General features: G+C 47.1%; 1 protein-coding gene across 2 annotated transcripts in view; it reads right to left on the bottom strand.

Moving 5' to 3' along the window:
* Positions 1 to 11768: 11768 nt before the first annotated feature.
* Positions 11769 to 16233, bottom strand: part of SKIC2 (SKI2 subunit of superkiller complex) — an 82694-nt gene continuing 78229 nt past the window's right edge. For both annotated transcript variants that reach the window (XM_068117951.2, XM_068117952.2), the window contains exon 29: positions 11769 to 12255. In XM_068117951.2, coding sequence (XP_067974052.2) covers positions 12055 to 12255 — 201 coding nt within the window. In that variant the 3' untranslated portion in view covers positions 11769 to 12054. The remainder of the gene's footprint in view (positions 12256 to 16233) is intronic.

The following is a 16233-nucleotide window of genomic DNA, read 5'->3' on the forward strand; positions in this document are numbered from 1 at the left end:
TTTCACGGTTTTGTTTAAATATTATGTAAATATGTTTAAACTTTCCCCTGCAATGTTTTATTCAGTGGTTTATTACAACACGCTGTTTTTCTTCCTATTTAAAAGGCTTTTTTCAATTTCCTCATCAAATTATTCCATTTCACAAAAAATCAATCAATCTCTTTCAGTTTCAGTTCTTCCTCCCACATTCACTAAACTCACCTTCATTCCACCCCTCTATCGTTTGCAAATGGATCTCTGACTTGAAAATCGTAATAAACCCAGTTTGTAATAAATGTTCGTTTTTCATTAATCTTCCACTTTCTAAACTCCCCCCTCACACCTCCGCTCCAAAACTCCCCCCTCACACATCTCCTCCTAAACTCCCCTCTCACTCCTCCCCTCCAAAACTCCCCCCTCACACATCTCCTCCTAAACTCCCCTCTCACTCCTCCCCTCCAAAACTCCCCCCTCACACATCTCCTCCTAAACTCCCCCCTCACACATCCCCTCCTAAACTCCCCTCTCACTCCTCCCCTCCAAAACTCCCTCCTCGCACTTCTCCACCGAAACTCCCCTCTCCCTCCTCCACTCCGAAACTCCCCCCTCACTCCTCCCCTCCTAAACTCTCCTCTCACTCCTCCACTCCTAAACTCCCCCCTTAGCCCCTCCACTGCTAAACTCCCCCCTTTCTCCTCCCCTCCTAAACTCCCCCCCTCCCCTCCAAAACTCCCCTCACCCCTCCCCTACAAACTCCCCCTTCACTCCTCCCTTTCAATTATCCACCCTTGCCCCACCCCTCCTAAACTCCCCCCTTTCCCCTCCCCTCCAAATCTCCCCCTCACTCCTCTTCAAATCTCCCCCATCACCCCTCCTCTTCAAAACTCCCCCCTCACCCCTCCCCTTCAAAACTCCCCCCTCACCCCTCCCCTTCAAAACTCCCCACCCCTGCCCTTCAAAACTCCCCCCTCACCTCTCCCCTCCAAAACTCCCCTCACCCCTCCCTTTTAATTCCCCTCCTCACCCCTCCCCTCATAAACTCCTCTCGCCCCTCCCCTCCGAAACTTCCCTCTCCCCTCAAACTCCCCCCTTTCCCCTCCCCTTCAAATCTCCCCCCAACCCCCCCCCCCTGCAAAACTCCCTCCTCACGCCTCCCCTTCAAAACTCCCCCCTCACACCTCCCCTCCTAAACCCCCCCTCACACCTCCCCTCCTAGACTCCCCCTCACACCTCTGCTCCGTAACTCCCCCCTCACACCTCCCATCCTAAACTCCCCCCTCACACCTCCCCTCCTAAACTCCCCCCTTCCACCTCTCCTAAACTCCCCCTCACACCTCTGCTCCGTAACTCCCCCCTCACCCTCCCCTCCTAAACTCCCCCCTCACACCTCCCCTCCTAAACTCCCCCTCACACCTCTCCTCCTAAACTCCCCTCACACCTCTGCTCCGTAACTCCCCCCTCCCCTCCTAAACTCCCCCCTCACACTTCCCCTCCAAAACTCCCCCTCTCACCCCTCATCTTACCCTACCCCTCCCCTCCTCGCCTGTAACTTACCCTACTCCTCCCCTCCTCTGTTCTGCACCCGATGCTCCCCCTCCCTCTTCCCTAACGGTATGGACCTCAAACATCCGGGGCCTTCGCTCGAACCTAGTTGATCTCTCCATACAGGTTGCTTCTGACAACCCAGACGTAATCTGCTTAACAGAAACTTTCCTCCTTCAAGATGTCTCTGATTCTTTAATTTATCTTCCTGGTTACTCCCTCCTCCGGTATGATAGACCTGAGCCTCGACCTGGAGGTGGGGTTGCTATCTTTATCAAAAACTCTCTTCCTCACTCTCCCTGCACTGCCCTCTCTCCCCCTCATCCCCAGGAGTACCTCTGGCTGCGGCTTCCTCTCCGCTCCCACCTTTTGTTCATATGTGTTGTGTACCGTCCTCCAAAGAGCGACGACTCCATTTACATCTCGCTGTCTGACAACATGGACCAACTTCTATCCACTCGTCCTAACTCTCTCTTCCTCATTTGTGGCGACTTAAACTGTCATAATGCCAGCTGGCTTGGTGTGGGTACCTCTCTCACCAGCCATGGCACCTCAGTAAAGGACTTCTGCGACTCACTGGGAATGATGATCTGTAAATTTCCCTACCCGGATCTCAGTCAACGGAGTATCTTCTCTTCTAGACTTGGTTATGACTAACTTCCCTGCAAATGTCTGCTGCTCTTCATCTGCTCCAATTGGCTCATGTGATCATGTGCTTATTGAAGTGGACATCTCCCGGACCATTCTCAGAGAGCCTCCTCAGCGTCGACGAGTCTGGCATTTCACTCAGACCAAATGGCATGGTCTTCAAGCAGCCATCAATCATCTGGACTGGTCTCCCATCTCTTCTGTCTCTGACATCAACTCTTCCTGGGAATTCTTCCAAACCAAATTGCTCTTTCTCTCATGCACATATTTATCCCATCTTGTTTTCAGTTGTCTTACCCTTCCTCCCGTCCATGGTACACTGAATCTTGTGGTGAGGCAGTTGCCCTGAAACAACTTGCCTTTGCCTCATGGAAGGCTAATCCAACTGAATGTAATCTCAGTTCCTTTCACAAAGCTGGGAACAAGTGTGTGTCCACCCTCAGGAGAGCAAGGAAACAATATCTCTCCACTCTCAAGACTGAGCTCTCAAACCTGTCTCTCTCCTCCGAATCCTTGTGGTGTCTGGTCAAATCTGTTTCTGTTGTTTGTTCCCCCTCCATCCCCTCCCTTACCTCAAACGGCTACACAGCTGACTCCGCACGTGACAAAGCCGAATGCCTCAACTCTGTGTTTGCCTCAAAATCTTGTGTCCCAAACGCATCCCTCTCTCTACCCACCGTACCCAGTCGTACCCAGCTGCTCCTGGACTCTGTGTCCTTCTCCCCTGACGAGGTGGAGAAGTTTCTGTCAATCCTCGACTCTGATTCTGCAACTGGACCAGATGGCATCAGCCCACGGGTCCTAAAACCCTGTTCTGCTGCTCTTTCACACCCTGTCTCTATTCTCTTCACCCTCTCTTTTGCTCAAGGTCTTCTGCCATCATCTTGGAAATCAGCCAACATTGCCGCTTTACACAAAAAAGGTGCAAAAACAGATCCTTGCAACTACAGACCAATCAGCCTGCTCCCAATAATTGTTGGGTTTGCCCCCCAAAGAATGATCATCTGACCAAGCTCGGACTGTTGCAAAATAATTTATTATAGGAATATATCTATATTGTTGCGGTTTTGCCATAAAGGCAAACCCCCTATTGTTAATTGCACGACAACATGTAGCCTGCAGTAGTTAGTTATTTCTTATTGAATGTAAAGATAAGCCCCTTTCCATTGTGTAATAATCGAGACCAATATGCGTTGATTTAGGCAGGATTTCAAACCTCCGTCTGGTGGAGGGAAGACATTTTTATGTAAAGGAGGGCGTGGCCAAAAGCTAAGCACACGTGACCAATGAGGGGTCGGTGACACGTCACCAGCAAGCGACCAATGGGTTGTGAAACCTCCCCGAATGAAAGAGGGAAGGAGGACTGAAACCTTCCTCGGGGGAGGGGGGATTGAATTCCATCCAGCACATGACCAACCTCAGCCAATGGGAGGATGTGGAACATTCTGGAAGCTTTTCGGGTCTGATAAAAACCCCCGCCCATCGCATTTTGACCCTCTTGCTCTTGCTCTTGCTTTTTGCTTCGCCGACGCCCTCATCAGCTTTGACTTCGCAGACGCCCTTTGTCTATCTGATCCGACCTGCAAGTGTTGAACCATCGCTCTTCGCCGATCCCTCGCTCTGATCCGGCTGACCTGCGAGCGTTGGCCCCTCCCGCGACTCATCTTGAAGCTGGTCGTCCAACCTGCGTTGAAGCTCGTCTGACCTGCGTTGAAGTTCGTCGTTCGTGCTGACTTTGAGGTGGCGGTTCGTCCTTCGGACCTTACCTCAACCAGGCTGCATGTCTGGATCAAGGATCGAACTGCGCATTGCGCACACCAAGCGGCCACCCTCGAATCAGTCCCTGCAAACCACCATCGGTACGAGAATAACCGGTGTGTCATTCCCTGTGTGAGTGTGTGAAGGCGCCTGTGGGGTTTATTATAGGTAAGGAATTAATAAGGCTGCATCTTCGTCTCTTTCTATTGCATTGTAAATAAAAGGCTGTACATTTTGTTGTTACTTTCAAACCTATTTGGGTACGTCTTTTCGCCATTGGCCTAGCATCATCCGAGACCGAATTTGGCTTGAATCAGGTCCGTAAATCACCCCAGGCAACGCCGCTTTCCACACCGTGCAAATCCACTGGTTTGGCGCATGTGTGTGTTGGTTTGGCGCATGTGTGTGTTGGTTTGGCCCTTTTTTTTCTTGGTTTGGCGCATGTGTGTGTTGGTTTGGCCCTTTTTTTTCTTGGTTTGGCGCATGTGTGTGTTGGTTTGGCGCATGTGTGTGTTCTGTGTTGTGGTCCACCAGCTCCCCCTGGTCCACCAGCAACCCCCCCCCCCCTGGTCCACCAGCAACCCCCTCCCCCTGGTCCAACCCCCCCCCTGGTCCACCAGCAACCCCCTCCCCCTGGTCCAACCCCCCCCCCTGGTCCACCAGCAACCCCCTCCCCCTGGTCCAACCCCCCCCCTGGTCCAACCGCCCCCCCTCCGCCTGGTCCACCAGCAACACCCTTCTGGTGAAATTGCCTAAATCCAGAACCACTGCTAACCTCCATTCATTTATTATTCTCTTTTTCCACCTGTGGAACCGCCTTCCACATCCTATTCAATTCAATTCTTCCTCCAGGTCTTCAAGACAGCTGTTCCCCACCATCTCAGGTCATCCCCTATTCAAAGCCATGATATTTTATATACCTATTAAACCACCCCAACCCTCTCAACACCTTGCTTATGCATCCCTATCATGTCCACCACTTGTGTTCTCCCCTGCCCCTCATCGTTACCTGCACCCCCTGTGTTCTCCTCTACCTATCATCATTACCTGCACCCCCTGTGTTCTCCTCTACCTATCATCATTACCTGCACCCCTTGTGTTCTCCCCTACCTGTCATCATTACCTGCACCCCCTGTGTTCTCCCCTACCCCTCATCATTATCTGCACCCCTTGTGGTCTCCCCTACCTGTCATCGTTACCTGCACCCCTTGTGTTCTCCCCTACCTGTCATCGTTACCTGCACCCCTTGTTTGTCCGTCTGTCTATCTTATTTTTCTCCGTCTGCTTTTGGCGTTTCCTGCTGTTCTCTTTGTTTTGTTGTGTCTTGATCTGTTCTGTGTTGCTCTTCCATGAGCCTCGACAATGTATACAAAGAATGGGGGCGCTCACCTGGTAGAATAAACAGTATGCTCCACCGACTATAGGTATTTTAACCAATTTCAATGGTTGCTTGGAGACACGGCAACGTAGAGAATCAGACTGACGTCATCATAAGACTTTAAATAAACAAACAAAAAGATACCTATTTTGGGCCCTAAACTCCCTTTGGTCCCGATGTTTTTCTCATGTCGTGAACAAACGTTGGTACCGTATATATTGTTACGGTACGCGGTTAAGGATGTTATATTTGCCGAGCGGAGGCTCCGCGACCGAACAGTTGTTCCCCGACTAAACCCGATTTACCCAAACGTTGGCCGTATCGCGCCACCGCTATTCAATGAGGGAAAAGACTAAGACGACGGATGTGAAGAAAAGGAAGACGAAGGCAAAGAAAGGTTTGAAATACGATTACTATTTATTACTATTTACAGGCTCAAAGTAACCAAGGAAAAGGAAAGATAATAAAATAATATACAGAAGCTTTTAGAGACACAGGGAAAATACTAGCTTATACAGACTTAGTTACTACCCAGGACAGCACGAACAAAACAAACTCACGTACGCAAATGGGGAACTTGCAGGCAGGAATGGCTGGAAAGGATGAGCAGGTGGGATCACAGGGCACAGCGAGCAGGTCCACTCCGGGCGGGAAGCGGGGAGCCGGCAGCTCCTTGTAATCCGCTTTACAGCGCACGCCGGCAGCTCCTGGTATTCGGCTTTACAGCGCACGCCGGCAGGGTCACTCGCTGCTCCGTCAGGGCTTCACGCGGCTGGTTGAAACGGGGCTGCACTCATCTGCCGTATCTCTTTGCAACTCGTTCGTAAAAGTTCCTCTGCTTTCTCTTGGACCCTTTCTTTGTCGTGTACCTCTCCACGCAGCTCAGCTCGTATTCCCTTCCTCTCACTTCTCTCCAGCGCAGGACTGACACGCCCTCTCACGCACCTGGACTCATCTGCCGTATCCCTCGTGTAGCTTGTCTCCTTATTTGGGCATGGCGCCGACGGCACGCCCCTCGTGGCGAGCCACGGGCTTGTTTCCTTATTTGGGCATGGGGCTGAACAGCCCCGCCCTTCGTGGCGCGCCCTGGGCTTGCCTCTCCCGGGCGACCCCGCCCCTCCTGTTCAAACAGAGCACGGAGCACATATTCACTATAGCAGCGAAATGAGAGGGCGTGCACCCCACGCTTGTGAACTGCTTTACCCGCAGATGGAGAGTTTGGCTGGGAAATGGAAGTATCGAAGGGGAGCTATTCTTAATTGATTCGGTGCAATGGAGTATTATTCTAATGGAAGACAAGGCCTTACTCTAAAACACATAATAAGATATAAGGTACTGAACAAGGGTTTTATCGGGTCCTGCAATGTGGTGTTTCATGGAATAACTACCGGGACGCCCTTTTTACCTTTACACAACTCTGGAGGCAGGAGGGGCCATATTCAACCAAGGTTACACAACAATTTACCACTACAATACACACAATAAAAAAAATGCAATCCTCATATCCGCAACAATATTATATCATGAACGAAGAAGGTTGTGGACAAATATCACAATCAAAATGAAATCAAACAATCAAATTCGTGTGTGTGGGTTAAGAGAAGAAAGCAATACCTATTTTGAGGGGTCACACCTGCACCCACTTTGACCCCTGGTCGGCCCATTTAGACACCGATTGTTTTAATGAAGCAAACTTGATTGTAACATTTCAAATATAATTTTAGACAAATTTGTTCACAATCCCATCAGAAGTTTCGGAGAAGAAGTTGCAAAGTGTTTACGAGCGAACAGACTGCTGGACGGACTGACTGACTGATGGACGGACGGATGGATGGACTGACTGACTGACTGACGGATGGATTGACTGACTGACTGACTGATGGATGGGTGGACTGACTGACTGACTGATGGATTGACTGACTGACTGATGGATGGATTGACTGACTGACTGATGGATGGACTGACTGACTGACGGATGGATAGACTGACTGACGGATGGATGGATTGACTGCCTGACTGATGGACTGACTGACTGATGGACGGACAGACGGATGGATGGATGGATGGACTGATGGACGGATGGATAGATGGACTGACTGATGGATGGATGGATGGATTGACTGACTGGCTGACTGACTGATGGATTGACTGACTGATGGATGGACGGGTGGATGGATGGATGGACTGACTGATGGATGGATGGATGGATGGACTGACTGACTTATGGATGGACTGCCTGACTGACAGACAGATGGGTGGATGGATGGACTGACTGACTGTCGGATGGACTGACTGACTGCGTGACGGATGAACGAACAGATGGACTGATGGACAGACTGACGGATGAACGAACAGACGGACTTTTTCTTTCTTTTTTTCGATTTTTTCCAAGATGGCGTCTGTACCACGTGACCTATGACGTTGTAATTATCATTTAAAAATCCACAAGAGGCGCTCATATTCTGAAAATTTAGTGTCCATCGGTCTAACAGTTGCAGAGGAGTTTTTGTTTTATTGATACTGATCAGATCAATCGTTGAACTTGTCGAATTATGACGTCATAACGAAGGCACCGATGACATCACCATCAACATATCTTATTGCCCATGGTGAGTACTTGACACTGAGCCATATTTCCATTGAGTGGTTTGGGAGATATGGAGGTGTAACATTTTTGCAAGATGGCGTCCGTACCACGTGACCTATGACATCATTATGAATAAAAAATTATACAGGCGGAGGCGCTTCTCTGGTAAAATTTCGTGTCAATCGGACCAACGGTTGCCGAGAAAATTAATTTTTAAAATGCAAACACGTACAGCACATGGCACACGTACGCACATGAATGCTTAACCCCGCTTTTCCCTTTGCGAGCGCAGGGTAAAAATGGAACCATGAGGTCATGGGGCCCGCAAGGCTAACCCCCCCTTTGCGGGGAAAAATGGCCTGAAAATGATCATTCATATTATTCATTCATTCATATATATGGGCAGGAAGAAGGGGAGCATCGATGAGATAAGATGGACTTGTGCATCTTTGGTTGCACATTGAGGAGATAAGATGGACTTGTGCATCTTTGGTTGCACATTGAGGAGATAAGATGGACTTGTGCATCTTTGGTTGCACATCGATGAGATAAGATGGACTTGTGCATCTTTGGTTGCACATTGAGGAGATAAGATGGACTTGTGCATCTTTGGTTGCACATCGATGAGATAAGATGGACTTGTGCATCTTTGGTTGCACATTGAGGAGATAAGATGGACTTGTGCATCTTTAGTTGCACATTGAGGAGATAAGATGGACTTGTGCATCTTTGGTTGCACATTGAGGAGATAAGATGGACTTGTGCATCTTTGGTTGCACATTGAGGAGATAAGATGGACTTGTGCATCTTTGGTTGCACATCGATGAGATAAGATGGACTTGTGCATCTTTGGTTGCACATTGAGGAGATAAGATGGACTTGTGCATCTTTAGTTGCACATTGAGGAGATAAGATGGACTTGTGCATCTTTGGTTGCACATTGAGGAGATAAGATGGACTTGTGCATATGTGAGACTGAGAGTACGTTTCTGTGGAAGAATTCCCAGGCTGAGTTGATATCAGGGGCAGCAGATCTTGGAGACCATCCTAAAGAAAGATGGCTGCTTGCAATCACTCACACTCATCAGTGCTGAGGTGACTCTCTGATAATGGGTAGAAAGATATTGACTCTCACAAGCAAATGATTAGATGAACCAATTGGAGCAGACGAAGAGCAGGAGACATTTGTGGGAAAGTTAGTCATCACCAAGTTCATAAGGCAGGATTTGCCATTGGGAGACATCCGGGTTGGAAAGTTCACAGATCAAATCAGTCCCATGGACTTCACAGAGGTCCTTTCCTGAAGTGCCATGGCTGGTGAGAGAGGTACCAACACCCAGCCAATTAGCATGGGGACAACTGAAATCGCCACATATGAGGAGGAGAGCGTTGGTTGTTGTTGTTTTAAATGCAGCCTGTGACTGCTGGTTGCATCATTTTTCCAGGGGCATGGCCGAGATGCTTATGCAGTGCCCCTGTTACCAGAAAGCTGATACTATAATTCTGCCAACTTCTGAAGGATGGCAGGCTTAGTAAACCCACCTGGTGTTATTTCAGGCACTACAGGAGCTCAAACTCAGGACCATGATATTTTAAGCCAATTGCCTTAACCCTTAAACCAACACCAGGTTTAGATCGTTCGTTTGGGCGAGTTAAAAGTTGGTCCATGTTATCTGAGAGAGAGATGTAAATTGAGGTGTCATTGTTTGGAGCAGGTACAACACAAAGACAAACAACAGATGCAGGTTGTTGCGGAGTTTGGAGCAGGTACAACACAAAGACAAATTACGCCTCGGTCCCCCGGTCGGTGAAGTGATGTGTTGACAAAGTGGAAGACGCACGGCGGCCATCTTGGATTTTGACGTGGCGACCCAATTTTCAATAGCGTTCTTCTTTATGCCTAGATACACCCACATACCAGATTAGAAGTTGGTACTTCGCTTATGTTTCAAGATATTCTGCTCACAAGGTTCAACGCACGCATGCACCGACGCACATACGGACGGAGGGGAAAAACCATAGTCACCCTTTCACTCCGCGGTGCGACGGGGGACAACAACGGATGCAGGTTGTTGCGGAGTTTGGAGCAGGTACAACACAAATACAAACAACGGATGCAGGTTGGTGCGGAGGGGAAATTGGCACCAAAGTTACTGTTGGGGGTTCAGAGGCATAAGAGCAATACACCCACAGTGAGAAATGATGTTCTTGTTTTAGAGTGCAACTCTGCCACCAGGAAGGGGCTCGGGCCTATCAAACCAGGGGAGACAGAAGCCAGGGAGAAACACGATAAGGAGTTAGCAACATCTTGTGGAAGGAAAGATTCTGTTAAACAGATGATGTCCCCTTTATCATCTGCATTGACATCTGTAAGGTTGGACCAGATGCCTTGCATGTTTGAGGTGCACACATTTGGGGACAGGGAAGGTGGTGCTGTTGGAAGGGTGCAGGAATGTATAAATAAGCTACCAGAGATGGTGCGGAAGGGCGGGGGCAGGGCTGGTGGGGAAGCTAGGAGAAGGTGGTGGTGGAGAGGGAGGGTACAACTCGGGGTTGGGGTGAGGGTAAAGAAGGGAGAGGGTCAGGTGTTGGCGAAGATGGAGTGAGGAGAAGACGGGAGGATGCGAGGAGGAACGTTGTGTACATTTCTATGAATCTGTTATTTTACACTGATTTCAATTGGTGAGTTATCATATCACACAAAATCAGGTCAGGTGTATTGGGTGCTCCAACATGGATGCAACATGTAACCCAGTGCTACCTGATGCACGTGTGGAGGTCCTTTTTCACAGACTTCCTTATTATTGAGAGATCAATAATGTCCCTGTGAGAGTTTTTATTCACAGCTAAAATTGTAAATTGTGCTTGGAGCTTTGTTTAATGCAGAGTACTAACAGAGACATGGATATTGTTTGTATAATAATTACTAAGATGCTATAATCTTTAGAAATATGAAATGCCAATACAACTACATTTGAATTATATGAATATGTGAATTGGGAAGGGAGGTAAAGAATGGAGCCCATGCAGTGACCTATGACCTCGGTGTGGAGGTCAGCATTTGGAGATTGCAGACTCAGCTCTTGCCTCCAACCAAGAACCTTTGATCTGAGACAAGGTCCAGATGACTCCATGCCCCCACTTCTTCTCCTCGTGAGACCTGAAGATAAGAATGACTACCAGCCTGGATATACAAACATACGTCTTGTGGCGTCGGGCTGGCGGCAATTTCAATGACCTTTTAATTACTTTACTGCCCTGGCATGGACTTCAGATAGCTACAGAAAGTATAAAGAGAGCTGTATCCTTGAATCGGGGAAGAAACTCATTCGACGTCTTGTGTGCTGTATATTCAATGAAGTATTTTGTTCTGAAAAGGAATTGAGTTTGTTCCAGCAAGTTTGATTAAATCGTTCACAAGAAAGTGATGGTCTCTGTGTCTCAGTTATCTTAAAAGAGTGGAGATTTGACCTACAACACATGGTCGGGTTGTCGGCGACTAAACCGACACCGCTCACTGGCTTTGCAAGTGGGGATGGTGCCTGTGACACCTGCCAGAACCAAAAACAACACCTGGCAAAGGGGGATGAGCTCCCTTTTGAGAGCCAATGGCCACCCATTAAGGACATGGTGTCCCATAAAAAACACCCTTCCGGATTGGATCGGTTTGTGGCAAATCAGGTAGCTGATATGGGTAGTTGGAACCATTATAAGCACAAGGGTACACCCGTAGCGAAGAGGGTGGTACACGGTGTCGCTGCTGTGGAAGGCATGTTTCTCGTCCGGTGGATGACACTGCAGTCCAATTATTCCCCAACTTTTGTTCATACAAAATGGTTTGATGGTTGAGAAAGTACAAAGCATTGAAGAAGCACATTGTTTGAGGGCCATCTACCACGATGATCTCCACTTCATTGTTTCATCAAAATACAAGTCATTTCACAATTGCCCACAAGGTGCAAACATAATTCATATTAATCCTCCTTTTAGAGATAATGCAAACATATCAAAGAAAGTTTTATTTTTGACTTTTTTGGTGGAATCGATGATATCTTGTATGGAAAGTTCCAGAACTCCACTGCAACCAAAAATAAAATGGCCAAAAGTTGATGCGAAACAGGAAGCCATAACTCCCAGGGCAGAGTATACAGGAAGTGACCACTCAATGGGTGTACAAGCTGGCAGCAAAAACAATATCGCGGCGCAGAGCTTCCGAAGCCGCTTCCATCTTTGTGTAGAGTCCAGGGTCTCCCACGACCCTTGCTGCTTTACGCACGGCTCTGCAGGCCTCATCCAGCCTTTGCATGCACCGCACCACGATGCCCTCCTGCACGTCCGTAAGCTTTGCGATCTTCTCGAAAGGCTGCGGAATGGCAACGGTAAACCCCCGTAAGAAACAGCGGAACGACCGAACAAGCCTCCAGAAACAAATTAAACAAGAAAAAGAGCAATCAGAAATTGCAAACCCTCACCACCAGGATGTATTTTCACTGGTTTTAAAGGCTTTTGGGTTAAAACAAATATGGTGACCGAACCACGTGACCGATGACGTCATCATTATTTTTCTTCTCCACCAATTTATCCCTAGATTATGCTCAATAAATTTCATCTTGATCGGATGAAGTTTTGTACTTGTTGAATTATGACATCATTGACAATGTTATTCCACATGGAGAGTTCTTTACAATGAGCCGTCTCAATTTTTTCTATGCAACACTAAGATATAGAGGTGCAATTTTTCCCGTTTATTGAAGATGGCGGCCGAACCACGTGGCCGATGACATCATTCTTTTTTTTTTTCTCCACCAGTTTATGCCTACATGGCGCTCAAGAAATTTCATCTTGATCGGATGAAGTTTTGTACTTTTCGAATTATGACGTCATAATGGAGGCACCAATGACATCATCATTAACATATGTTATTCCCCATGGAGAGTTCTTTCCAATGAGCCATGTCTCAATTTTTTATATTCGGCGCTTTCCGAGATATAGAGGTGCAAAGTTTTTCGCTTTTTCCAAGATGGCAGCCGAACCACGTGGCCGATGACGTCATAATTGTCATTAAAAAATTCTACAGGTGGTCCTATGGTGAAAATTTCCTGTCAACGGTTGCAGAGAAAATCATATTTATTCTGTGCGGACATAACAGACAAACAGACAACCAAACAAGAAGACGTCATGCAGAGCACGATACTTGCAAAATCCGCTCCCACCCCCAAGAAAAAAATTCCATTGATTCAGCAAATTGTCCATTTCATCAAGATTAAAATTGACAATCTTGATCAAAGCTCGGGTCAATAGGAAGAAAAGTGACGATTTTTCAGATGAAAAATGATGATTTTGGAAGGTTTACCTTGAGTTGACCTTTGACCTTTTGACCTCAAAAATAGTTCGTTTCCCTATTTAGTGACTCAATTTGCAAATGCTGTTCAATTTTCAAGTTAATTCTATGAAAATTGAGCATTTTCGAAATTTGGCCTATGTTGACCTTTTGGCCTATGTTGACCTCAAGTATACTTGGTGGCTGAATTCAGTGACCAGATATGCAAGTCCTCTTCAAATTTCAAGTCAATCAGATGAAAATTGAGGATTTTAGAAATGTGGCCCATGTTGACCTTTTGGCCGATGTTGACCTCAAAAATACTTGGTGGTTGAATTCAACAACAACAACAACATGCATTTTAAAAGGCCATTTTCCCTGCTAGAGCGGGGGTTAGCCTTGCAGTCCCCATGACAATCTTCTCCACTTTGCCCTATTTTCTGCATCTCTCCTTGTTAACCCCCTTGCCCGCATTTCTTCTTCCACCATCTTTAGCCAAGTCTTTCTCGGTCTTCCCCGTCTTCTACTTCCTTCTACATTCATTTCCATCACTCTTCTCAACCAGTCACTTTCATCCTTCCTCAACACATGACCAAACCATCTCAACCTGTTCCTCTTCACAGCATCAATCACAGGCTCTATTCCCATCATCTTTCGCAATTCATTTGTCTTCCTCTCTCTCAACGATACTCCGCACATCCGTCGAACCATTCGCATTTCCACCCTTTCCAGCCTTCGTTGCTGCTCTACGTTCATTACCCATGTCTCGCTCCCATAAATCATAACACTTCTCACACATGCAGCATACACCTTTCCCTTCAGCTTCAACGACACTCCCCTCCTCGTCAGCACGCCACTCAATTCCCGAAACTTCTTCCATGCACATCTCACTCGAGCAACCGTTGCCGAGTCTGATCCACCTTCTCCAACGGACTCTCAATGATGAGATATGCAAGGCCTCTTCAAATTTCAAGTTAATTGGATGAAAATTGAGGATTTTAGAAATTTGGCCTATGCTCACCTAAAATATAATTTGTGGTTGAATTCAGTGACCAGATATGCAAGTCATCTTCAAATTTCAAGTCAATTGGATGAAAATTGAGGATTTTTAAAATTTGGCCTATGTTGACCTTTTGGCCTATGTTGACCTCAAAAATACTGGGTGGTTGAATTCAGTGACCAGATATGCAAGTGGTCTTCAAATGTCAAGTCAATCGGATGAAAATTGAGGATTTTAGAAATTTAGCAAAGTTGGTGACCTTTGGCCTATGTTGACCTTTTGACCTTTTGACCCCAAAAACAATAGGCTTCTTGCTTTTGACCAACTCTACCATTCGGTGAAGTTTCGTGAAGATCGGTTGAAAATTGTGACCTGTAGGCCGGTGACAAACAAACAAACAGACAGAAAAACAGACAAACGGACTCAAATGCAATACCCTCTCCTCAGGCGAGGGTAACAACTTTGTTGTATGATGCGGTGGCCCCGACTCGACTCGGTGAATTGATCACACCTGTAAGCTATTTCCCCCAAATAGTAAGCAATTGCGAAATTGTCACATCATTCGTACTCTTTTCTAATGAGGTGAACAGAGTCTCGTTTATCATGTCTCTTCGTGTTGGTAAAATGCATTTCCTCCTCCAGTCATTCCTCACAAAGCAGTTCGACCTCCAATTTGACGTCCATTACAACAACGTAAAATGTCACCACACGTTTCTGTTTCACACAACACAGCAGGTTTCCAACAACAACAACAACAACACAGTCACACAGTCGCTAGATTAGAGGACATCAGCATAATCGACAATAATGGTTGTAATTCTCAATGTTCAAACAGAACTCTCATGTGACAATTATGTTTTCATCTCCAATTAAAATAAAACTAGAGGTTCCAGGGAACCTGAACTCAACTGGTCTATATCAATATGGTTAGAATATGCATAATAGAACCACAAACTATATAGTTTATATGTGCTAAAAATATATGACAAAAATTGATTTTTAATATGGCCGTCCTGCCACGCCCATTTTTGGGCGTGCAACGCCCCAATGCAATCCCAAACTAGTTTATGTCTTAAAGATGCTGCATAACAAGTTTCATCAAATTTCATCAATATTTGTGACTTTTAGAGCGTCGCCGTCAAATTGTTTACAGACGACAGACAGACAGACGACAGACGGACGACGGACACCGGGTGTCGACGAAAACTCAGCTGGACATAGTCCAGTTGAGTTAATAAACTGAAAACATTCAAGGCCTTCCTAATCATTACAACCTCAAGGTAGAATGTGCATGCCCAGAGACTCTCCCAACAGTGTACAAGTTTCATATCTGGCCTTGCTCCTCCTGCAATCACCTACCTCTGCCCTACCGACGACACCACAGGTAACCCGTGTTCTTCTTGAAACCTTCATCCGCTCACTGTTCCAGAGTCCAGACTGACTCCCCACCTGCACTCATTCATCCCCCTATTCTCCCAACTGTAGAATAGTCACATTGTGTCTGTTGCCTTGTCCTTTTTACTCCATAATGTTAAACGTGCTGTCAATCACGACCTCATGCGCTCACGCACATTCTCGATCCCTGCATGCACATTCTCGATCCCTGCATGCACATTCCCGATCCCTGCATGCACATTCCCGATCTCTGCATGCACATTCCCGATCTCTGCATGCACATTCCCGATCTCTGCATGCACATTCTCGATCCCTGCGTGCACATTCCCGATCTCTGCGTGCACATTCCCGATCTCTGCATGCACATTCCCGATCTCTGCATGCACATTCCCGATCTCTGCATGCACATTCCCGATCTCTGCATGCACATTCCCGAGCTCTGCATGCACATTCCCGATCTCTGCATGCACATTCCCGATCTCTGCATGCACATTCCCGATCTCTGCATGCACATTCCCGATCTCTGCATGCACATTCCCGATCTCTGCATGCACATTCCCGATCTCTGCATGCACATTCCCGATCTCGCTTCCACACTCGCTCATCTATTACTAGAGTAGCATGTA

Source organism: Myxine glutinosa, chromosome 5, assembly GCF_964187855.1.
Source record: "Myxine glutinosa chromosome 5, kmMyxGlut1.1, whole genome shotgun sequence".
Classification (NCBI taxonomy): Eukaryota; Metazoa; Chordata; class Myxini; order Myxiniformes; family Myxinidae; genus Myxine; species Myxine glutinosa.